This window comes from Pagrus major, chromosome 13 (assembly GCF_040436345.1).
Source record: "Pagrus major chromosome 13, Pma_NU_1.0".
In the NCBI taxonomy this organism is placed as follows: Eukaryota; Metazoa; Chordata; class Actinopteri; order Spariformes; family Sparidae; genus Pagrus; species Pagrus major.
The window spans coordinates 16,613,743-16,639,980 of NC_133227.1; the positions used below are offsets into that span (position 1 = coordinate 16,613,743).

Consider the following 26,238-nt stretch of genomic DNA (forward strand, 5'->3'; position numbering starts at 1 on the left):
GGATTTTCTGTGACAGTCCAAAGGATGTGACTTTGTGTACATTTTCAAGTGCCTCATCTCAGTGCCTCTGTGCCTCAGTAGTCCACTAACGGATTCTAAAGACTGGCTTCTAGTGCAACACACAAGTTTCACAAAGCCCCTTTAAATTGTGTATGAGCTACCAAGGGGTTTCCTTCCCAAAGTTATTGCAAACAAACATTGTGATTGGTTCAGTAGGACTTGTTGAGGTTGATGTTTTATATGATGGCCAACATAAGAGAAAAAAGCTTACCACCATACTGTCCTGTTGTATATCGAACTATCCTGCAAGAGTAAAATGCAAAATGAAAAAGGAGTCTTTGAAGGAGTCAGTTAATGCAGAGAGTCTCCTGAGCATCTGTCCTGGGTCACCTCTCATTTGTGATAATGACAGATGTGCCGATGTAATGTGGGAGCTCTCTGTGGCTCTCGGGGGGTACACTGGAGCTGGGGCTGTTGCAGCTGTGAGAGACTGTGTCCTTACAGTGGTAACTGTGGCCATCTTTAATAGAACTGTGTTTGCTCACAACTTTATCAATGTTGAAAGACATATATGGAGATTTGTTTGGAAGTCCCAGCCCAACCCCCATACCTGTCAACATTCTCCTGTCCTCTTCAGCAGACCCAGGCTGCAGATCCGTGGCAGCTCCACACTGCTGGTGGCCTTCAGCAGGTTGAGGATATCCCACAGCTGCGTGGCTGTAGGAGGTGTCCTTCATACACAGCCTTCTCCTCTGCTCCCGTGCCATCTGCACGGGAAGAGGCTGGCCCATGCTGTATAGCAAGCTACTCCGCTCACCTTTACCCAGTATCAGGCCACTAATCAAAGGGCAGGCCAGAACCCGGTCACCCTGGGGTCCCTCAGCACCTCTTGCACTTTGCCGGACATACTGGCTTAAAGGCTTATTGGTGGCATGAGGACTGGGGTGTAGAAGAACCTCAGACACCTCGCTGTGGACAAATGTGTATTGTTCGTTGGGTTCTTCCTTCAGCCTGCTGGGAAAATGTAGGTTTGTGCCGCTGGAACAGTGATGGGAGAGCTCATCAGGGTACCCACGGCCAGCTGCAAGCATGGGGCCTGATGAGGAAAACAATATTCCGAAGTTGCAATTAAACCAGAACTTGTGCTGAAGGAGTCAGGGTTATACAGTGTTCAAGGAAGTATTTTAAATAAAATTTAAGAATTTGGATGTAAAATAGCTCTGGTATTTCCATTACACAAAGGTAGTGAGACTTGTGACTAGAGCTTTATTAAATCACAATAGGGCTAAGTGCAATATCCAAATAGCAGAAGCTGCATTTTTTTGATAACGGTAAACTGTGTGTCAGAACAGCATCATAATGAAATACAGTAGTGCTGCAGACATGTAGCAAAGGGTCTGTCCAGAACTGAACCCAGGCCGCTGTGGTGAGGACTCAGCCTCAAGTACATGATGCACCTGTTGTATGACAAGAGATACCTGGGCACCCCATACTCACACCTTTAATTTGAGTTTTTTTGTCTTACTTTTATTTATTTTTTTATTTTATTTTATTTTTAATAGGTATTCAAAATTGTGCTCAGCTTTTTTAAATATGGCCAAATGCAAAACAGATTTTAAAAAGCTGAATTTTGAGGGCATTTTTCCATCGGTAATGTCATTAGTACAGGAAACAAATCTACAGAATGTGTAATCGCCTGTTTATCATGGAAACTTAAACTTTGTTCAATAAAGAGTGTACCTGTGTATTTGTTGGGTATTGGAGGGCTGCTGATGTTCCATCCAATTGGTGCTTTGCTGTGCAGGGAGCCGATGATCTGCTGAGCCAGCTGAGAGGGGGGGCCTGAGCTGGGCAGCTGACTCTGAGCATCCAGACATCGGTGTTTGAGGGGGAAGTGGTGAGTCAGATTGCAAGTGGTGCTGACGGACCCCTGGAGTGCCTCAGGGCTCAAACTGGAGCTCTTCTCCCTGCAGGGAATCACTGGATGCAGGGATCTCTCCTTCCATAGCCCCCTCTGTGGTGAGCAGCTCAAATAGTCTGGCTGAAAGTGGCTAGTGGCCTGCTGCTATCCATAAACAAACAACCAACAGCATAGAGAAGCGTACTGAAATACACATGTGTTTACTGGTGCAAACAAATTTCTATTCTTTTATTTATGTATTGCTTTGTTTGCAGCAGTAATTTTATATTAACTGGCTTTTTCACTGGATTTTTAATCCATAATATGTCTGGGTGGATAGACTCCCAGTGCCTGTTGTTTAATGTGCATGCCAACCATGCATAATTACATTTCCATCACTTTCATTTGATAAATTAAACATTAATATCATGCTATTTTAGCAAACATCATTTTGTTCTTCTGGATTACTCATCTTAAGTGATCTTGTCTGATTTCAGTCACTGTGGATGTATGTGTGTTAATGTCCCCGCCAAACTGTATTTTGTGCCATAAGATGGCAGTAGCTGTTGAAGTACTGTATGGAAGCCTAATACATGGTGTACTGCACATTCAGGCAGATGTTTCACAATAAAAGCTTTGAAATTTAGGAATTCTGTTCAGTGAAAGTGAACTGAACAGTAACAGAACTTTGTATTTTTATTTCATCAGTGCATATTAACAGCCAGTTTAAACATGTCTCCTGGTTGATAAGAATCCAATTACAATTTTTTACCCAGATACCAACATGTTTTGTTTTGCCTCAGTTCTGTAGTGTGTATTGAATGCTGATCATTTAAATCCCAAACAAACATGAAAACAGATTTTTTTTTTGCCCTTGTTATTTTGCTGAAGAAAATGATTTAATCTTAAGCATGTATTTAGGATCCTGAGAATTCAACTAAAGGAATATCCTATTCCTGAATTTGAATCCTCAAGATCTTAAATACACGCAGCAAAGTAACAGGGAGACAAAACATTTTCCATCAAAACTGTGTGATAACATTCATCTTTCCTTTACTCTGATATACTCTCATTAAGCGGTAACAGTTTACAATAAGGGTTCATTAGTTATTTAAGTTAATGTAGTAACCATCAACTAACGGGCAATAAATATGATATATATTATAATAATATAATATCTAATGAGGCCCACTGATAACACTACCCATCCCACCATTAGTACTGGATGTTAACTGCATGAGATGTCTCAACCTGAGATTATTTCCATTCGCATGAGTGCTTTGGTCTACACCATACTCTCTAACCAGAGTAATATCTGAAGGGTTACTCTGCCAGCCATATTAATATACAAGAGGTAACCTTCCCTCCGTAAAACATAACGTTCATGTTTTTAGTGGTAGTCATTCAGTGGACCCAGCCTGCAGTAGGCTATATAGCCACGTTATGCTATTATGCATGTGTTTTTATATTTGTAGAAAGGAAAAAAAGAATAAAGGACTTGTTTTAAACTTGTGCACCTCTAGAAGTCTTGTGTGTTCAAGTGTGTAACATAATGCTTCATAGCGACAGTTACCATTAACTATAAAATTGGTATCCCTTAAATAAGTCCTCATAAATGCATTACAGTGCTGAAACAGCTTTACTTCACCAAAATTAACTATTTCATAATTTGTGAAGCTTGTAAATTTAAAGCAATCACACATATTTTAAACGTTTCAGGATTCGTTCTGAATTTAAAAAGATAAAGACTTTATGCTACATGTTCAAAGTAATTATTTCAAACATAACACAAAGGTTCATGAAGAGATTTAATAAATGGTTATTTATGGTTAGGTAATGCTGATTTAGTATCCTTGTGCATTTATGATGTGTTTCTTAAAGAATACATGTTTTCAGCTTTACAATAGGGAGGTCACAGGGAGCATTCATGAATGGTTAAATACAGTTAAGGGATGCTTATTCAGCACTCTTTGCATTTAAGACGTCTTACTTGAGGGATGAATGTTTACAACTTAAAAATAAGGGTCAGAAAGAGCATTCATTAATGTTTAATGAATGAATGAAGTAATGCCGGGACAGTAGCTGTGGATCTGATGACATACATGTTAGTGAACATCTTTATCAACCATAAACCAATATTAGGTACCTTAATTAAAATGTAAACCCTTACTAAAGGTTAACAAGAGACATTTGTTGACAGTAACTTGGGGGTTATTTATGTATTAATAAGGCATTGGTTAATGCTTATTATTGTACTAACTAATGTTTATCATTTTTATAAATTAATATAGTTAACACGAACACCAATAATGAATGATTAACAGACACATGAGTTAACTGAGTGAACTGCTGGTCAATACATTAATTAATTAACATTTCCATTTTATTAACTGTTAATAAAGGCTATTATATAACTATTATATAAAGTATGAATTAACATGTTAATTAACATGAACACCATTAGTAATAAATTTCTTAGTTAGTTAGTTAATTATTACTCCATTACCTAATGTTAATTTTGGTGACTGTGTTGTTGTTGTCACTGTAAATAATCAATTAAAAAAATTATGAATTAACACCTTAATAACAATAACTCTATCAGGAAATGATTACTTGACACATTAGTTAACTATTAATTGACTGTTAGTTAAGGGTTATTACTTCATTAACTAATGTAATTGATATACCCTTATTGTAAGGTGTTAGCCATTAAGCTAAGTGGAAGTCCCACCTCAGGATAGGGAGCTGCTCTGAGTTTGGTCTTCATCTTGACTGCTTTGGTTCTGAGTTGTTTGTGGTGGTCCTGAGAAGAAGTAAGACTGAAACCAGGCTTGGTGGCTCGACTCTGGTCTTCGGATAACCGCAGCTCCTTGTGCTCGATATTGCTGTGTAAAAACAGACAGGCACACACTGTATCTTTGTACTGGTTCAACTGGAGGTATTACATGAAGAAGTACAGGGGTTGCTGACTCACGTGAGGACATAGTTAACACTGACAATACAGTGAGGTCTGGAGGAACGGCTGTTGTGGACGATGGTGGCGTAGCTCTGCACCCACACCCAGCCTCCATGCTTTGATAACATACGATAGTACTTAGTAGTGACCTGCCCCTTCACCAGTACTACAAGGGAAACAAAGACCAGGATCAGAGAGGGAAAATGAGAAGATTTAACATCAGCCCCTCAGAACCACACAGGACTCCACACAAAGGAAGGGTCTGTTATAACCAGCATTGTGGATTAGTTAGTCAAAGATGCAGAAATGCCATAGCCTTAATTTTTTGGGCCATTTGAGGGTAGCAGGAACATGTCATCATGCCTTTCACTGTGAGCTGGAATGCCAAACTTACGTATGTAAAGAGTATGGTCCAGACCTGTTCTAATTGTGTCACGAGATAACATTGGCAATATTAAATAATATTAAACTCTCTGGCCACCTGGCTAATGTAAGCCCATTATTCACTCTCCTAGCTCCGTCTTTTGTCTATACTAACTCCGGAGAAAAATATCCAGCTCTTTAGCCTCTAAAAGCACCATTGTGTTTGTCAGCTGGTCTCTGACTGAGTCTGTCTGCTGTTTGGTGCTGAGCGGGTAGTACACTTGGTTTTTTCGAGCTTGCTCTCTGAAAACAGCTGCCTGCTGCAGCTGCTGCACTATCAGAGCATAGCCAGACCTATTTTCACAGCACTGGAGAATGGTCTGCCAGCACCAATTCTCGTTCTGGTACAGGGGGAAAAAACACTGGGTTATTTGTATTTCTTAACCAATCACAACTGTGTCAGTAGAAACAAAATCTAGGAGGTGCCTAAAAAATGGTTTGCAGGCAATCCAAACATGATAATCGGAGTACAAATCAAGAAAACAATGTATACCTTTGTTATGCCACACTGAAAAAGTAGAGTCCAAATATGAGGGAGGAAACAGGTGATTGTTGCATAATGGACCCAAGGGGGATGGCAGCATCAAATTTGAAGTGTTTCCTAAATTGATACCAAATATTTAGATATTAAGCACGACAGGGTTTTTGACATACATGGAAATTCTGGGTGGAATATATTAGAGCAGACATAGAGGATAAAAAATGGTCAGGCTGGTTGATTTTCCTGATTTGTCATAGTGTAAATTGGAAACTCCAACAATGTATTTTGTGAATGTGTGTAGCCCAGTAATGGAATTGAAATTTCCCTTGGAAAGACGGGGGCTGCCACTTAATTTGCATCTTTGAAGTAATGAATTGCGGAACCTTGGAGACTTCCCACCCCAAATAAACATGCCAATCGTTTTAACTAACGAGTCAAAAAAATATTCTAGTTGCAAACAAAATCAGAAATTTGGTTAATTGAAATGTAGTTTGATATATTAATTAATACATTAATCTTCCTAATTAAAGTTGGATGGGTCAAATCAGCCTGCTGAAGTTGCAGAACTGGTGTGTTAATGGGGTAGCATTGACTCATTTTACGATTTCATTTATATCCCGAAAAAGAGCTAAAGTATCCAGAATACTCAGAACATGTGGAAGACAGGATGATGGGTCAGTCACATACAGCAAGAAGTCATCCACATAAGTTCTTAATGGGATGGCCAGTGAAGAGATATGGCGACAAAGGGCTGCCATGTTCCCATGTTTTACTGCAAAATATTCAGAACGCATATCATTTGCTTGACCACTAGCTTATGGTGATAAAGTAATCTCACTCAACTGATAAATTTATCCCAAAAAACAAATTTCTTTAATACTGCAAATAGGTACTCCCACTCCACCCTATCAAAGGCTTTCTCAGCATCCATTGTGTTTACAAACTAAATTATTATAATCTGTCGCAAGTGTTAAAAAAAACAACTGCCGTCCTTTAAACAAAACCAAAACTTCAGAGATAAGGACAGGCAAAACCCTCTCTAAATGAATAGCGATAATTTTGGCCAGGACCTTACATCAGCATTTAGTAAAGACAGGGGTCTATAAGAACCATAGAAGGAGGGGTCCTTATCATTTTTAAAAGACAGGCTATTGAAGCTTGTGTCAGTGTGGGAGGTTACAACCCATTTTCCAAAGATTCACCAAACATCAACAGATGTACGGGCACCAATTTATCGATAGATCTATTTAAAAACTCTATTGGATACCCATCAGGACCTGGGGCTTATTGGATTGCATCGCTTTAATAGAAAAAAGTAATTCTTCAAGAGAGAGTGGGGCGTCCCATTCCTTCAAACATTCAGAATCATTACAGCAGTTTCAAGATCAGCCAGGAACTGATTCATTTTGGTAGTATCTGTAGGGAATTCTGATTTATGCAGAGTAGAGTAAAATGATTTAAATGTGGCATTCATTTCGGGACAATCTGTAACAGTAATGTAAGACTCATTTTGAATTTGAGATACAAGATGTGATGTGTGTTGACATTTCAGCTGGTGTACCAATCTGCTTTCTCACCAGTACCACGAGTTTGTAATAACCGTAGCTCAGCGTTACTTTAAAAATAAAGTCAAACTCCGCCTGAAGATGCTTCTTAAATAATGCTGGAGAAGGATCAGATGTACATTCTTGAACAAGATTACTAAAAGCAGATGTAAGTTCTAATGTTACCCTAACGTTACATTTGTTAGAATAGGAGTATGAAATAATCTGTCTGCTACGAAAAGCTTTTTTTAGGATGTAGAATCATTTTCATTGACAGAAAGTCACAAAAAAAATGTAATTTACAATTAATTCAATTTAAACAGTTATGAGTCGAATCTCAAGAAGAGATGTGTAGATAACTGAACGTCCAAAAATAATGGAGCATGATCAGATATGAGAATGCCCAAATGGTCCATGGAAACAACATGTAAGTTGAAACTATTATCTATGAAGAAATAATCTATTTTTGAGTGTGACTGATGTACATGAGAAAAGAAAGAAAACGTTTTAAACTCCAAGTGTCGACCAAACCACTCTCGGTCATGAAATCAGAAATAGCTGGTTCGGAGTCTGGCCGGGTAGAAAGGACCATTGCACGCCACACAGCTATTGCCCATTGCTCTGGTGCGAGCTACCTTAGCACTATGGTCCAGAAAGACAGAGATCCTCATATCTCTGTTGGGGACATGTCCAATCCCTCTTGCATGCCGAAAAAGATTCACAGAGTCATTGCAGTAATGTAACGTGATGATGACCAAATCTTGGTTTTGGCTGGCTTGTTCTGTGCACCCGGTCAAGCAGTGGCTCTTTATCCAACTTGAATGCATCCTTAAACAGGGCAGCAACAGTAGTGACACTGATGACAGTCAGTGAACTGGATTCAAGGTCCTCACACTTGTTTTCTAGCTTTGAGAACTCACCAGCTAATCGCTTGAGTTTTAGCTTCACCTCCACCATGTGATCCATACAGGCAGAGAGCGACTCCTCCACTTCCACCATGGTATTCTAAATTTGGCCAATTTGGCATCCGAAGCAGCTTTATGATTAGCGAGTTGTGTTTTCACTGATCATAGTTTGGATCTGATTGTAGAAAAGTCATCCCCTGAAGCTGCTCCGAGGTTTTGAATATCTCCATTATTTCTTGTCTTCTTACAAAGATTGATGATGGAATAGTGTTCGAAATGTAATACTATCAAGATTGTGGGAATACCAGAGGGTGAAGAGAAGTCACTGGATTAATACCAAAGTTACTTTGGGTTAGCAATTTTGCAAAGCCTGTGATTGGGTGATTGGCATACCTTTACCAAAGCCACAGACATGCACGGATTGGCCATCAGGAGCACTGGGCGAATTTCCGATGTATTTGGCAAGCTGATTGGCCTAGAGTGTCCAGCCAGTTCAAAAAATGCCAAATTAAAAATAGGTTCAGCAGAGAGAAAACAACACAGAGCAGCTACTGCCCTCAGAACTGTAGACCATCAGACCACCTGCGTGCTGCCACATCAACACAACAGTGTGTGGAGTGCACATGGCCGCGGTGTGGCGAGAAAATCAACCTCACAGGAGAGAAAGGGTACAAGAGAAAAAGAAAGTGTTGTGAGAGTGCTGACAAGGAGCAAATCAAAACGAGAAAGCCTAGCAGGAAAGTGCAGCTAAAGCTATAAAATCGAAGATATCTTCACCACTTGGCTAGCACTGGTTCTTGTGCACATTCCGGCCCCATACCCGAAAACCTTCTCCCCAAAAGGGTGACGGCTGTGACGGCTGTGACGGCTGTGACGGCGGTGTAAACACATAGACTCCCCAGCGGCACTCTGAGCAGAGTTAGCTAAAGGCCCCTACACACACAACTAGCTGTGACTGCAAAGACTACAGCTGGCTGCCAACAAGCTCATACTCTGTGCCTGTGTGAAAGGGAAATACCTCTCTGCCAATATACAAACCGTTGTTATGATTAAGCAGCATTTTTGTCACCACTCTTGCTAATATAGCCGATCCTAATGGAAAATATGTCTGAGAAAAAGTTGCAAATGTCGAAAGAAGGAGAAAAATAATTAGAAACTGCACTAAATGTGTGAAATCATGGATACTACAGTGATAGACTCAAGGCTCTTTTCTGCACTGATCCACTTACCTGAACAGCCAATCAGAGTGATTTCTCTCCCCGACAATTTTACATGCTGAATTAACCAAAAAAAACTGTCCAGTACCAACAGTGCAGGAGGCCCTACACTAGAGCCTCGGACACTAGTGGTAACCCACGGGACCCGCGAACCTGTGGGTCAGGGGGATTTGGGTCAGCTTTACCAGAAAATATCACGGGTGAGGACGGGCGATCAATGACAGTGTTCAGAGTTGGCCTAAGTGATTAATAATGTACAGCAAACACTTTGCCTTTCCCTCTTTCTGTCACTCTCTCTGTCTCTCAGTCATACACAGACGCACACACAAGCAGATTTATTGTCACGAGGCTCACTGTGAGTTTTTTTCCACGAAGGAAGTGGAATCCGTACTTTTATTTACTGTGGACGAGTGCCAGGAGGACGTCCTTGCCTTTTGGAGGGATCACCGTTTCTGCATACCCTCTCCTCTCCATGCTGGCCCGAGCGCTGCTGTGCATTCCAGCAACAAGTGCATCCAGTGAGCGCGCCTTCAGTTCTGCTGGTCGTGTACTCGAAGCATGTAATAATAGGTTAAATCCTGGGACTGCAGACGCCAGACACTAGGCTAAAACACTGAGTAGTCTAACACATAAGGCTACTGTTTTGGAACAGTTCACCGTCAGGATGTGACGAATGCTCTGTTCAAGTGTGAGAGAGGGAAAAAACGCATCCATGTTCAAAGTTTAAACTTGTTGAAATGTTCAGACCTCTTTCGCTGCTTTATTATATTTGAAATACCAAAGTTTGAAACAATTTGTACATTCTTTAAATTTTTCATATAGCTTAGATTGTTCCTCTTCTGAGAGTGCGTGACAAAGAGGAAAAGAGAAAAGAGAGACAGCTCTGTTTTGGTCTCGTCTGCTCCCAATCTGCACCACGGCGTTTCCCCTCCTGTTCTGCTCTGGTCCCGTCTCTCCTGGTTTCATCTCCCCAATGTGTCTATCTGTTTTTTTATTCCCCATATGTCATTCCTGGTTTGTACAATTGCCTTGGATTTGCACTTTGCTTTTGCTTGTACTTTTTTTTATTCTTGTTTCTTGGATTTCTCTGGTTTTGTTTTCTGCTTTGGCCTGCTTTGTGCGGCTGCTTTATTTTTGGATTTGGGAACCCCTGGTCTAGGAGAATGCTGCAACGCTGTTTTACTGTGACGCTCCAGAAAAGTTTTGTGGACTACAAAGCTTCACCTGACTTTCCATCAGCATTAGTGGAGGAGATGATGACTGAATCTTCATTTTTGGTTATGAAGTGTTCCTTTAAATGTTTGCACGGTCATTAGATTATTGATTGTTAAAATTACAAATAACTAACCAAAACCTAGTTGGATCAAACAGGTATCTTGGCCTGCAGTAGCTACGTAGGTCTTGCCCACCCATCAAAGGTTAAGAAAAAGAATGTTCAACTGATATATAGAACAGAAGATACTGGTATCATTTCAAACTTGTGATTAGGTGGGCAGCCTATAGCCTGCCTCCAAAGTCGCCCACTGCCTGCCCCCTCTTCTTTTCCTATACAGACATAGTATCATAGCCTGACCTATGAGAGTCACAGTGCTGGAGAAAGATCTGGCTGCATCGATTATCATTCTGGTATAAGAGGGAAAAAAAGCTCTGGCTTGTTTTGTTTTTTTAAACCAATCACAATCGCTTGGGCGGGGCTAAACCCAGGGGGACGGACAGAGGAGAATGATCTATGTATTTCATTCCAAACCCTACCCAAAACCCCTCCCCAAGCTGTTCCCCACCAATCATTACTATTGTTCACAGAAACCACACACCTATGTTTTGTAAGATATAATTGTATTTGTATTTTTTTCTAAATATTAGCTATGGTGAGAAGTCTCACCTGCTTAAGTTTTAGTTTCATTTAAAGCTGTAGTATGGAACTTTTGGCTCCCCCCTGTGGCAATTAGGTTTCTCTGCCATAAATTCTGCATTGTGAGTTGTTAGCAACTCTCCTCTTTAGTTCTAGACTTTTGACAAAAAATGCACCTCCAGGTGTGCCAGTGCAGGGGTGTCTCGACAGACCCAACTTTTTAAAACTCTGGTATACTGCAAAATACATAAATAATTTATCTGGTGGGTATACGCTACATCAGCAATGTGTGAACTTGTTTGGCCATGACCTGAATATAAGACTTTCATCGGTCAAGTTCCATACTCCAGCTTTAAGAACTAAGCTCAGCCATTGAAAACAAATGTTATGGAGTCGATTTTGTTCAAATCTGAATGAAGTAGTTTTTATCTGAAGGTAAATTAATCTACTTTCAAAGTTATTTTCTTTGATACTTCTGGTCTGAGTTTGAATAAGACAACCATCCTTTTTTGTAACTTGGCCTATTATTTTACAACTAAGCTCGTTCTAATGGTGAGAAATGTTATGGAACTGATTATGTTCAAATCTGGATTATAGTCCGGATGATGTGCGACAAATTTGAGGTGAATCGTTAAATTTTTATAAAAGCATTAAACTTGGTACACTTGTACAGTTTGGGTCCTAAACATGTTCAGAGATGGAACCAACCAAAAATGGCACGTGGTGGCCATGGCGGCCATTTTACTTGAATTATGTATTTTGCATCATATCTCCTCCTCCTAGGATAAACTGATCAGGTGAACAGTTAAGGCTGAATTCAGTGACATTATGAGAAGGAAATAACAGTATCTGAGAAGCTAAGTGAGACTTTGTAATTTCACGTCAGTTGTGAACATGAGTTTTAAAGCTTAATCCTTTTAGTCATTAACCCTGTTAACTCAGTGACTGTAAAGACTAGAGAACTATATAATATATGCTGTATATTTTTTAACCTTTTTCAGGAATGCCCTGATCACATTTACACAGACAATAATGACATTCGGTAAAACTGGAGACTATCTTGCATCTTGTACAAGATGGTCTCCTGTATGATCTGCTGTGACATGAACAGTGCAATGGAATAGATGACACCAGAAAAGGGATTTTGGTGAAATAGGTGAACTATACCATGTTTAATGTTGTACATTCCTTGTTCTGGTGTGACCCCGTCACAGGATGGTCTCTAGTTGTTTGTGAGAGTTGTAGGATTTTAAAGTGTGTGTGTGTGTGTGTGTCGTCATATGTAATATGTTGTCCTGGACACCTACTGTAATGAGAACCAGTCACAGAAGCTGTTTTGAGTACTTTGCCAGGTGATGTCTTTCTGTCTGTTAACACATATTGTCAGTGTCATAGCACCATAACTGTGCAAGATATAGTCATGAAACTTTACAGGTGAGCAGCTGAGAGCAAAATGAAGGCGGAGTTTGAAGATGGGTGTGGTCTAACCCATGGATACTGAGAACTCATGTAATAATGTAGTAATGACTACTAAGTACTCATGGGTCAACATACTAATGGGAATCGTGACTGGTTTTGACTGAATTCCCCCCTTGCCTCCCCACCTGAACAATATATTATGTTTATGGTATTATTGTAATCCTTGACCGTAAAAACATCGGGTAGACATCACCTTTTCTGTGTCCTCATGTTTGGTTCAGGAGATATGATGTATAATACATGATTCAGTTATGGCAGAAAGTGAAATGCCCACCACATAGCGTTTTTGCAATGGCTCTATCACTGAAAATGTTCAGGGCCCCAAACTGTACAAGTGTACCAAGTTTCATTTTTTGGATTTTTTGGCATGTCTACTGGACTATAAAGGATTTTCATCATCATCATTATCATTATAGGGTAAGTCTGCCCTCCACTGACTCCACTCATACAGTAGGTTAGCAGTCAACTTAAAAAGGCTGCTTCACTACCTACCAGTTTCCCTGCATCACATTGTTCTACTAATTAATATAGAATACTACTTCAGTAAGCTCGCTGGGGAACTTAATTATCTGCATTTAACCAATATGAACACCCCATACACAAACACACAGCCATAAACCAGAGAAACCTGAGGACCAATAGTAGGATCTTACATCTGATCTAGTTACTGTAGCAGGGCCACTGACAGCAGGGACACACCAGGTCAGTTGTCCCGGGCCCTGGGTCATAAGTGTGCCCAAAAGGGCCTTAAAATAATATCTTACCTTTAAATGAATGGAGGGGCCTTTGGAGATCATCTTGTCCTGGGCATGAGCAAGACTAGCAGCGGCCCTGTACTGTAGATCTGGGTTTCACTCAATTGATCATTGCCCTTTGAAAAGAGGTCTGTTGATGATTTCTACCCTCCCACCCACTTGGTCTGACTTAAGTTTTAAAGGACTCACATAAATGGTGAGCATAGCGTAGAGGGAAAACATCACAGGCGTGGACGTGGTGGTACAGTGTCTTCTCTATCAGGTCCTGAGGCTCATAGCCTGTCAGCTCTGCCACCCTGGCTCCAGCACATAGGAGAGAGGGCACACGCTTAAAGTCAAGGGTTGATTTGGGCATCAGTGTACTCAACAGCAACACAAAGTTCAATTAATCTAGGTGCTGTATCGCAGGCAACTGGACTTGTTTCAGTTTCTTGAAGACGTTTCGCCTCTCATCCAAGAGGCTTCTTCAGTTCTAACTAACTGGAGAGGAGTTGCAGGCTTTTAAACTCTGTGTGGGAGTGTCCTTACAGAGTCGTTAAGGACACGTGTGAGCTCTGAGTTTCAGAGTCGTCAGGGCCACATGTGGGTCGTTGACCCAACAGACCTTCATGTGGGTTTCTAAGGCTAGCTGAGCCTTAGAAACTGTGCAGTACACATTGAAGAAGACAGAAGCCTCAACATTGAGGTGTACAGAAAACCTACACACACAGATCAGTACTTGCTGTTCGACTCTCATCACCTACTGGAGCACAAGCTGGGGGTCATCAGAACCCTAAACCATCGGGCTGAGACCGTGCCCACTAAGTCAGAGGGGAAGGAGAAGGAACAGAAGCACATCAGGGGAGCACTTAAAACCTGTGGCTACCCAAACTGGACCTTTGTCAAAACCACTAAAAGATCCAGAGCAGACAGAGGGGAGGAGACGAGAAAACAACATGGTCATTCCTTATGTCGCAGGAACATCTGAGAAACTCAGGAGGATTTTCAATAAACATCATATCCTGGTTCACTTTAAACCTACCAACATGCTAAGGCAGAAACGTGTCCATCCTAAAGACAAAACACTCAGGCATTAACAGAGTAATGTAGTTTATGCTGTTCAATGCAGCCAGGACTGCACAGATTTGTACATTGGGGAGACAAAACAACCTCTCCATAAACAAATGGCACAACACAGGAGGGCCAACTCCTCAGGTCAAGACTCTGCTGTACACTTACATCTGAAGGAGACAAATCATTCCTTTGAGGACAACAATGTAAACATCTTGGCCAGAGAAGACAGATGGTTTGAAAGAGGAGTAAAAGAATCCATCTGTGTCGAACTGGAACATCCGTCTTTGAACAGAGGAGGTGGCCTAAGACATTACTTATCACCCACCTACAATGCAGTACTGAGTTCCCTCCAAAGACAGCTTAACAACCATTCGCTCACACGTGTCCTTAATGACTCTGTAAGGACACGCCCACACAGAGTTTAAAAGCCTGCAACTCCCCTCCAGTTAGTTAGAACTGAAGAAGCCTCTTGGATGAGAGGTGAAATGTCTTCAACAAACTGAAACAAGTCCAGTTGCCTATGATACAGCACCTAGATTTACCATGACCTGGATGACTGAGAACCTTCATCAACACAAAGTTCAATTAACAATCCAGCAGTCTTTAAAATATAACTATTTCACATTGTGTATATGCATTTATATTTGTATCTATATTTGTATATTCAAATAATGTATTGTCCATCATACTCAAGCAACTATTTGTATTTACAAATACATTTTCTGTTGGTTATTTATGATCGATTTCTGACTTTTTATTCCATACAGAGATCATCAAGATATACATTGTGGGTTCTATCTGTCCATCCCTCTAGTCAGTCAAGCATCTCTCCTACCTTGTGTCCAAGAAAATTAGTTTAAAGTCCAAGCTGGCCCGGAACATGAACATGTTACTGCTAAGTTTGATTTCTGTGATACCACTGGGGGGCAGGGAGTGACCAACTGCCACTAGGCCCACAGTCTGATAGCAGGATTCATACAGCGCCACATCCATCATGTACTGACGCACTTTGAGGTAGCCGCTGCAGTGGATGACCTGGGAAACAACAGCATCAGACCAATGTTGTTACATGTTTAAGGGCTTGTGATAAACACAACATTTTGGTATTTTCCAAACCAGACAGCACCAAAACAGCAGACTGGGATTAGAACTACGCTACGATTAGAACAAACAAACAAAAACACAGCAAGTTTGGCAGCTGTATTAAAATACAGCAGTTAGCTTTAATTCTACATGAGATTTGTTTAGGGTCTTTTTTTTTTTTTTTGGCTTTTTAGTGTTTAATGTAAAAACAATGAAATTGCACTGCTAAAAACAAACAATTAGGCTTAGAATTGCAGAGGGGTTCTGTTATTCATTGGGTTTTATTATATAATTCTTTGTAAATAATCTTGTATATTTCATCAAAGTTTGATCTACATTTAAAGAAATGAACATACAGTACACATTACCAACACTAACAAAAAGTTTACATTTTGGAACATAAAACAGCAAACTTAACAAACTGCTCTGCACAATGCATGATGGGAAAAGTGCAGACCATCTTCATCAAATGATGATACATTTGCAATAGTATTTTTGGGTCATTTGGTCATTTTTTATGGTCAAAATACACTGGATATTCAACAAATGAAGGACATTCTTTAAAAAAGCACCCAAGCACTGATCTGACAGCACATCTAGTTTTCTTCAGTGGCACGACGACCATATAGAAATTTTAAGGTTGGCTGAATAGCTGTCAGCCAGAAACCAAAGGAAACCACCAGTCTACAGACACTTCCAGCTGCTGCTGCTGCTGTTGCTTCATAAGGACATATCCTGAGATAAATTAAGTTAGCTGTGATGTTCAGCACCATGGTTGTTTGAGAATGACCAATTAAGAAATCACTTAATGGAATGAAATCACTCCCAGACCCCGAAGTTATCATAAACATAATCTTGTGTGTGTGTCAGGGTTAATCCAGTGGCTGCACCTACCTTATATCCCCCACATGTAAGTCCTGCATTTCGTTTAGCAAGAACACACTTCATCCTCAAGAAGAAGGAGCGCTCTATTTCATACTCTGTTGCACAAACACACATTACAGAGGCATTACTCATATGTTACAGGATATTGTGTGTACAATATCCCACAACTCTTCTTACTCCTAATATTATCTCAGATGTATTTGTTTTTACAGACCAGTATAATGAAATGTGCACCTTACCTAGTACAGCAGTGACTTGTATAAGTGTAATAAGAGGGACCAACAGAGACACCTGGATTACTCTGTTCACTCTGTTGCCACCATAACTCTAACCCAAAAAAGTGTTTAGAAACAGTCTGCTGCTAACACCTCAAGCACAGAGGTAGACATGACTGAAAAAAATCATGACCCCAACAAATGTATATTTGCATGTATTCAATTGCCAGCTCTTTGTCCAAAGGCATGTACCACATAGGTACAATCCAAGCCAAATGCACACATGGTAGTGCTGTAAAAAGTTACCTAACTGTTTAATGCCAAGATGGAGTCTGTATCTCCTGATGTTGGACAGTTAGCCAGATACTACTTATATTTTGCCTCTTCCATGGCAAAAGCTAACCAGAAAAATTGTATGTGAAACCCTAACCCTAACCCTACAGCCCACCTTTGAAAAATGAAGGCCACCAACTCTGTCTAATAGAACAAGGACATTGTTTTTAAGGTTCAGTAAGGGGTTTGCCAGGGACTTTCAAGACTCATCAGATTAAAAAAGTCAAACACAGTATACACCAAGATCCCATTATGCAGCTCACCAACATCTTTTCTAATGATCCTACCTCTCTATTAACAATGTGCTGTTTCAAGGCTGAGCTGAGTCTTACCCTAATGTCATCATTATGACACCCTCATGTCAAACTTGACTTGTCTAATCACAGAGACCCATCATCTAAAAAACCAAGAATTACTCACAACATTCAACTGTAGTATACTGGCCCTGTGATGTTGGGCATAGACATGAGCAGTGGCCAACAGAGCCTGCATCAGCAGCAGCAGCTCACTGACTAAAAAGCTTAACAAAACGTCTCTCTCCACTGAAGCTGTTGATGAACATGTTTTCATTAGAAATTTCTATGTTGACAAAACTGTAATAATAACCCTGCAGCTGTAAGAAAAGCAAACAAACAAACAAACAAACAAACAAAAACATGGATTATGTCAATTCTGTTGCAAATAAAGGCTAGGTTAAAAAAACCCCAGCATCATCTCCATCAGAACAACAACAGAGGTATATCACTTTCATTCTGTGCTTTTCTTTTTGACAGTAATACTTTTCTAGCCAGAAAACATATATCAAGTTAAACTCACTAGCTTTTTCAGTGCTTTTTAGCTTATCTCACAGAGCAGCAGAATAGTTAGTATGAAATCCAACATTTAACCAAGATAAAAAGTGCACATACAATACTTAATAACAGTAACCTGGGGACATGAGAAACTAGCTAGTTTCTATAATAAACCTGGTTCAGATAGAGGTTCTCTATGCTGTTGAGATAAATAATTATCTCGGTCACTATTTGAGAATTTAAAGGTACAATATGTAAGAACTGGCCACCTGTCAAATTTAAACAAATAGGGGGCAGCATATTACCAGAGTAACTGCTAACTGCTGCTAACTGTAAATGCTGTTAGCTGGTTAGCTCAGGCAACCGTCCAGCTGCAGTTGTATTAGCCTGGACTGGGAGCTTAGAGAACCAGGGGAGTGTTGGTCCTGTATACTCAGATTATTGTGCCTTGAGGTACAAAGTAGCAAGGGGCTAGCATGCTAACTTCAATAGATATCTCTGCAACACAATACATACACATCTTTAACACAACATCGCAACAGTTACTGCTTTTTTTTTTATTACGATTCTTACACATTGCACCTTTAAAATGTGTGTTGGCGTGTGATATAACATGATGTGTGCACAAGAGCCCAGAGGTTGAGGGTGCTTACCTGGAGAGAAGTGATGGTGTGGGGGCTGGCAAAGACTCAGCACTGCTGTCATCTCATCATGGTCTGATGGGTGAATATACTCAAATATACTGTTTCCTGTTAGCTCCACCTGCAGCACACACATTTTCAGCATGTGCTCATAAATGTGAGTTATGCAGTGATCAGCTCCACCACACCTTATGCAAAATATGTAAGGAGCCCCTTTAACTAATCTGAAAATGTAATGTTTGACTGATATGCTGAGGTGAGAAGGGTCTTACCTGGGACAGGCCGAGGTGGACTGATGCTGTTTCAGAGATGTACATGATTTTGCCATCAGAGGCAACAACAAACACAAAGCCATCCAGAGTCTGAGGGAGCAGTAACAAAGTAGTTAATGTTACACACCAGACAGTACTGTAAATTTTCATTTTTACATTGTTATGTGCCAATACATTTGTCTGTGTGATGTAAGACTGGGCGGTGCCATTATTTTGAGAGTTTCTAGCAAATATGATTTAAAAAATATTGTTGCCTGTGTAAACACACTTTAATCCAAGGCCTAGTTTGCCACCATTTCAGAACAGATCTCCATCCATACAACACAACTGAAAACACAAAACCCATGGCCATTCATTTACACTGGACAATTACATGCCATTGTAAACATGGGCAGGGAGGATTGCCTACCCTACTGAGTTGGTGCTATCATAATGTCTCCTATCCGTCTCAAAAAATCATACTGCAGTTACAATCCGATTATTCACAGTACCATTCAGATTTGGATGGTAGTGGCAAAACAACTGAAGCTTAGAGCTCTATCCTTCACATTACCAATATCAGCAAATCCATTATTTACTCCTTTGATTATGCATGGAGCCTTTGATCAATGGAAGGATTTAGGATTGTATTGCATTAGGGATTTATACATTTGGGGCATCGTTTCAGCACCTTTAGGAGAAATATGGCCTGTCAAGGACAGGACTTTAGGTACCTCCAGATCAGGCATTTTGTGAAGGCACATTTGCATAATTATGCCTCATTTTAGGTACTACACAAACAATACAAGGAGGAAAAAAGGACAAGATCCAACAAAACAAACAACAAAAATAAAGCAGAAAAGCAAATGGTATTATATCATTATTATATTGTAACCCAGAATTCTTAACTCAGGACATAATACATAGCTATGCAATCAGTCTGCATCTGCTTGGGTACATTTCTCACAGATTGGTGACACAGCCAGGAAGATTTTATGTAACCTTACCTTTGAGTAGAGCAAAATCTTAAACTGAGTCAAACAGTGTCTGGCATTAAGGCAACAGATATTTACATATTTCAGACCTTTGTCCCAAATGTCCTCTGCTACAGTATGTCCTTCCCTAATTCTTTCTCACAGTCTTTTATTATACTGTCCATATATAAATGAGACTGTTTGTCCTTGTCTCTTGTCTCTGGTCCAGTCTATCATGGTACTGTACCTACTTCATGTAAGTCTGTATTATTACTTTGCACATGTGTCAAAATTTTCGAAACATTATAGCTTGGTGTTTTAGAGGCTGCAACAACCATAAAAAATCACATTTGTTACTTTCATGCTATTGGTTCGTGACAGGAAGAGTCCATTGTATAAGACTCTTCAGTTTGGTGTAAGATTTTACAGTCTTAGTCTAAGAACAGAAAGACAGAAACTTTATCTTAATGAGGAGGCGGTGTTGAGAAGAAGAAACTCCTCAGGCTCTTAAAAATCCTGTGCACTCACTTCAATAATGTGCATCAGGCTATAAAATAGATTGTCATCATAGCTGCAAACTAGTGGGAAATGTTTATTGGATTTCTTTTTGTGTTTTTTGCTCATTAACTGGAAATAATTTGGCAGTTGTAAAAACAATACTTGATGCAGAATTACAGGTTACACTGCAAAATTAACTGTTGTGGTAGGAGATGCAGTAGCTATGTTGTCTTTCTTTCTTTATTTCAGATATCTGATTTGATTTGTCCATAGCAATCACCTGCTCTTCCAACAATGGACTTAAAGAACAATGTTGACTTCAGTGCTGAAACAGACATTGTTTTTGTCTGAACTTTTGATTTAAATGACTGTGGGGGAATGTTAAGCACCAAGGACAGTGCTGAAATTATTTTGACCCAGTGAGCACAAACCAAGATTTCAAGAATGATTTCTAGTTGAAACCGGGGTGATTTTCATTTTGAATGTGGTAGATGGACTCTTTTTGCCATCTTTTCGACTGTCTATAATGCGGTTACAACATCAATGTACCCACGGTTTCTGTAATTATTTTGATAATTTGTTCATTTGTAGGTTGAAAAAGAGAAGAAAGTTATACATGTGAAGGTACGTCTCCAAAGCCATATTGCACTGGCAGGTAAAATGTGGTCTTGACCAGGGGTTCCACACTCAAGATGTCCCAGCTTTGACTGCTCCGCACCATGATTTTCTAAACATCTTTTCAACGGAAACATGCTCACTGGGTACTGTCACCACAGACTGGTGATGGCACTTCAAATGTAAACCACGGATGTATCTTATTTGTATATTATCTTGTTAGTGCTACTTCATGCTTCATATGTGGCCTGCCGTGTGGTCGGTCAAACAGGTTGTTCTGTTCGTGTAGTGTAAAAGGGCCGTGTGGTTGATCATGATCTTCCTGTTAAGTGAGGCCAATTTTCCTGATGAATCGCAGACAGTGAATAACTTTTAACTGAGCCCAACTTGCAATCCATACGAAATTTACAGTATTTAATTGTAATACAGCCTTAAGTTGTTATAATCGTGGCTGATTAATGAAGAAGCCCAAAATTATTTGCACTTTAATGCAACACATCATAGTATAGTCATACCACAGAAGAGTGTAAGAACTACAGTGCTAGAACATTGTTGTTTCCTGTACTGACTTGTAAAAGGTGGGAACCCAGGTCTTTAGCCATGCTGTCCAGAGGACTGAACCTTGTTGACTGACCCCATCCATCACCCAGACCTACACAGAGAAACAGACATGGAAGACAGTTAGAGAGACAAAGCCCTGACTGTCATACAATAGACACAGTCAATGGGCCTTCACATCAAACATTCGGGTTCAACACTGAGTGCATCATTATTTCCAGCAGAGAGAGCAGTTGTACCCTCTTGAGCACTGCACTCTCATGTGAGCACTGCTTTCATTTTTCAGAGGTTTTGTGGCAAAAAGGTCAACTAAACTGAGCTTTGACCTCCATGAAGTACAGCCAACTACATTCTGGAACTGAGGGCATCGACTTCACTGTAGACACAAATAGATAAATCATTTCAACAATTTTAAGCTTCTTTGAACTCCAAGAGTTAGGTTTCTCCACTCACTGACACAGCCAGGACTTAAATAAATATGCATCAGAATATATTAGGGAGGACCTGATCCCAGATTGGAAAATTATTATTGCAATCTATTCCATATATTCAAATATTGTGATTAAATTCCCAATATGAATAAGCAAACAAATATCAGTCCATCCAGGGCAACAGGTATTCCACACATACAAACATACTATAGAGGGAAACAGATTGATGGGGATTTGTCCATTTCCGCTGAATTGGTGCCTAAGGCCAGGCATCCATTAACGACCCCATGCTGATTGAGCTTTCTATCGCCAGAGAATTCATGATATTTTAATTTAATTAAACTTTATTCAACTTCAGTCAGTGCCTGGTACCATGATTAGCTCAACCATTCACATTTACACTCACACACCGATGGGACAGCCATCGGGAGCAATTTGTGGGGTTCTTGCCCAAGGACACTCTGACATGCTGGGGACATCACCGCTGCCTAGCCTCGGATTAGTGGACAGTCAGCTCTACCTCCTGGGCCACAGCCGTATTTGTTTGAAAACAAGGTTTTTAAGATTTGTACAAGGTGTTATCCTTGATGTCCTAGTATCAAAAACCTTATGTTCTCTGTTCAGTGGTGAATGAAGCCTGGCCCCAATGTCACAAAATACCCTCAGCTGCTTCAGGCTGTGTGTGTGTGTCCCTCTCACACACTGATTTTCCAAGATTGTGATTATAAAATACATTGATAATTTATAAAATAAATGTATGCGGAGTTCACCACATCACATAATGGAATATTATTAGATTATTCTGGACAAATGAATTAGGACTGAGTTTTCAGAGAGGCAGAATCAAAACTTGGAGAAACCTTCATGATAACACATGAGAAACGTGTTCTGACTGAAGTCTGCTTCTCACATCAATCCTCATTTTAGATCAAGTCTTGTGATGTTGTGGCAGATTCAGTCTGGCTAATTCATTAGACTGGTGGATAATTTAAACTACAGCAATACATATTTTCTGAGTGCACAATATATTTTATATTTAAAATATCTGAATACAAATGTAACGCATAACTAAAAGCAGGTAGTTGTTAAACTGGAAATAGTGCACAAAGCACCAGTGCCTCTGAACTGTCCAGTGCTCAAGTCAATACTTTACTTTCAATCCATCCAGAAAAACTGTGTGAATAATAATATACACATGTTGTTTTATTAAGAAATTATAAACGACTTGTTCTGTGTTCATTTCTTCAGCCTGTTGGGAGAGTGACTGTAGTGTACAGCTCTAACAGAGCGTAATGAGACAGGACAGGTCAAAGCTTTCCAGACTGCTTGATCACTTAGTCTTTAGCATTAAATTCATTTTACATGAACTCTCATTAACAGTGTCTTTGACAAGTGTTTAACTATAAAGACAAATCAATAATGTAGTCTGAATCTAATAACTCTTATCCAAATCACAGATTGTTCTACGGGCTTCAGACAGTGTGGCTGGAACAGGAGCTAAAAATGACCCATAATCTTTTGTGACCAGGCTGCATTTCCTTCTTCTCAGAATAACTCCAACTAACACATTTGTCATTCAGCAAAAGGCCCAATTGTAATAACGTACTAAAATAGAATACCATAAAATAGGAAATTAAATGTAAAAATATGCAGAACGTAAGCCAGTGTAGGCCGTCCATGCTCTAACCTGAGTTAGTGTAGTTTGATTTACTGTTTTGAAGGTGAAAGCGTGAAATAATGAAACGTTTGACAGCCAGCCAGCCAGCCAGCCAGCCAGCCGAGCTGAAGCTCAATATCCTTCACTCGTTTTCTCTTGGACAGGTTGATATTCCAGCGGCCGTCCGGAGGGAAGCGTCCTGGATTAACAGAGCAAACAGTGCTGAGGCCAGCTGGATATCACGCGTTCTCCTCCAACACTCGTGTGAAGAGAGTTTGCAGCGGGAGGAGATCAGCGGGGATGTGGCTGCTGTGTGACAGCTGTCTGCGGCTCTGCTCCGCTCCGCTTCCTCCACAACTCCAGGCTGAGAAGTCTTCTCGTCGGCCTGTTGTTCACGACAGAATCAGTGCTACATTCATGAAAGCCAGGCAGATGTAGAGGTGTGAGGCCGGGCCGTCGGGCCTGCTGCCGCGGGCTGTCGCGGCCTGAGGAGCCGCGTGTGGCCGTGACTTTATGAGTGCTGACAGAGAGGAAGGGCTGTGTTTTCCTGGCCTCATGCTGCTAATCACATCACTGACCCTGATGAATGACTGAGGTGTTTCAAGTGGAGAGCAGCTCTTTATCAGAACCAACAACATTTTTCACTTCCATGACACCCTACTTAACTCAGTTCTCTTTAGAGCCCAGAGATCAGGCGCTGAGTGCGGCCGCACATCTGCGTTCATTCCTGCTGCTGCGACCACTGTGCAACTGATGATGGCCTCCGTCTGCACGATGATTAGCTCACTATTATTATTTTTACTATTACTATTATTATTATTATTATTATTATTATCAGTAGTAGTAGTAGTAGTAGTAGTAGTATTGTCATTATTATTGTTGTTATTATTGTTTTTGTTGTTGTTGTTGTTATCATTATGTTTATTATTATTATTAATAATATTATTATTATCATTATTATTATTATTATCAGTAGTAGTAGTAGTAGTATCATATCTTTCAGACAGAGTCTTGATGTGGTAGGTTACTCGCAGATTTTTGTCGCATGCTCTTTTAGGAAAGTATTTTAACACTAGTGACATTTTTTAAATTCTTTTTTTTTTAGTCAGAACGGGTGTGATTTTGTAATCAATTATAAAGAGATTACAATAGTATGTTATAAGTTACGGCTTCCTAACTAAGGCCCAGCTAATAAGTCATTTACTTTTGAACCTATTAACAAGAAGAACATGAGGGTAGGCAGCTTGTGAGGAACCCCTCTGACTGCTGTTTATTCTTTCTATTTATTATTACTAATGATTATTAATGCCCAATTTACGGTAGTATGTTATTAACTCATGACCGTCTTGTTTTTATTTTAATATCAATGAAGAGCGTTAGTATATTATTTATTAGCCATTAACAAACTACTTATTACCTACTTTAGGAAACCCTGTGCTTTATTAAGGCGCTTTAAATAGTGTATTGACCTATTTCTGCCGTACAAACAATTTAAGAGAGCCAATGAAAACGTGTGTCCGTGGACTGCACTGACACTGACAGTGTACAGAGCTCCCGCACGGCTGGTCCTCTTCAGGGATTCAATATTCCGCTTCTTAGTCAGTTTCTTTTATACATATTAAAAACAATTTGGTTATACATGACTATTTGCAATGTATTGTGGAAATATCAAAATAAAAAATAAATATACTGAATGTGTTGTACTTTTCATAAATAATATAATAAAGAAAATTGTCAGTGGTCAGCGATATGATTCTGTTGTTAAAGTAACGGCTATGAATTATTCAGGGTTATACTGATTATGTGTAGTCTATTATAAAACATATGGAGTCTGTGTTTTTCAATGTAGGCCTTAAACATTTCAATACTGTGACTGTATGTTCGTGTATGGTCTGGTGTCCTGCCGGTCGTGGCTCTGCACCTCAGTCCTGAAAACGCGCAGTGTGAATGTCCCCTGAAGGCCTGTATAAATGCAGGGAGCTATATCTGTCCCGCTTCCTGGCTGCTCCTACCTTCGGGGAAGACTGCCCTCATCTTGAGGTAGCTGCTGGTCAGTCGGATGATGGAGGCCTTATCCAGCTGGGAGGTGATGGCCGCCGGCAGAGGCAGCAGCTTGGCCAGCTCATAAAACTCTCCGTTCTCTTTCTCTCTGCGCGTCTTCGCTGCGTTCTTGCATCTTTCCTTCATTTCTGGAAGTTTCAGCTAAATGATTCCTGCAGAAAAGTAGCCCAAGTCTGAGCTTAGCCTTCTCCCAGAGACGCGTGTAACAAACGCACTTAGTCTATGTCATGTAGAGATGAAAAATCAGCCCCAAGCATCCCCAACGTCCAGATTCCTCTAAAACCTTCAAATGCGTAAGAGAGCGCAGGACTCTATGATGTGGACACACACTGATCCCATCAGCCACCCAGGGCACTGAAACATCCCCGGTCAAGCTTTGTCCAACTGTCATGCGTAAGCTGTTCACTGACAACAGCAGACAGACAGTCAGACAGACAGGCGGACAGAGAGTTGCAGAAAGCCCAGTGCTGAACGCCACGTCCACTTTACGGCGTTTTCACGCTGCTGTCAGTTTCCCCCCATCAAATGTCCACACCTCTAGGTGTCCTGCTCTCTGGACATGCACAGTCCCGTGTGTGGGAAAGGAAAAGCAACAGAAGACTAACAGAAATGATTAGATGGTGTTGCAGCCCAACGCACAATGTAGAACAGGGCAGCGGGACTGAGGCTGCGGACAGAAC

The 26,238-nt window shown here is 40.4% G+C and overlaps 1 protein-coding gene across 1 annotated transcript; it reads right to left on the reverse strand.

The window, feature by feature from the left end:
- Positions 1-386: 386 nt before the first annotated feature.
- Positions 387-25,684, reverse strand: LOC141007341 (single-minded homolog 2-like). Its single transcript, XM_073479697.1, has 11 exons — positions 25,510-25,684; positions 21,421-21,503; positions 18,786-18,875; positions 18,526-18,634; positions 16,543-16,628; positions 15,401-15,600; positions 13,702-13,808; positions 4,875-5,022; positions 4,632-4,785; positions 1,741-2,059; positions 387-1,096 (listed from the first exon to the last, which is right to left on the reverse strand). The coding sequence occupies exons 1-11, from the start codon at positions 25,682-25,684 to the stop codon at positions 387-389; spliced, it is 2,181 nt and encodes a 726-aa protein (XP_073335798.1).
- Between the last annotated feature and the right edge of the window lie 554 nt (positions 25,685-26,238).

What these genes read in the sequence shown, in the direction of transcription:
- LOC141007341 (XM_073479697.1), bottom strand. Translation starts at nt 25,684, where the DNA reads ATGAAGGAAAGATGCAAGAACGCAGCGAAGACGCGCAGAGAGAAAGAG. An exon ending in ACGCTATGCTCACCATTTAT is followed by an intron (nt 5,023 to 13,701) that starts GTGAGTCCTTTA and finishes TTTCCCTTGTAG; the next exon opens with TACTGGTGAAGGGGCAGGTC. An exon ending in AATACCCAACAAATACACAG is followed by an intron (nt 1,097 to 1,740) that starts GTACACTCTTTA and finishes TTTCCTCATCAG; the next exon opens with GCCCCATGCTTGCAGCTGGC.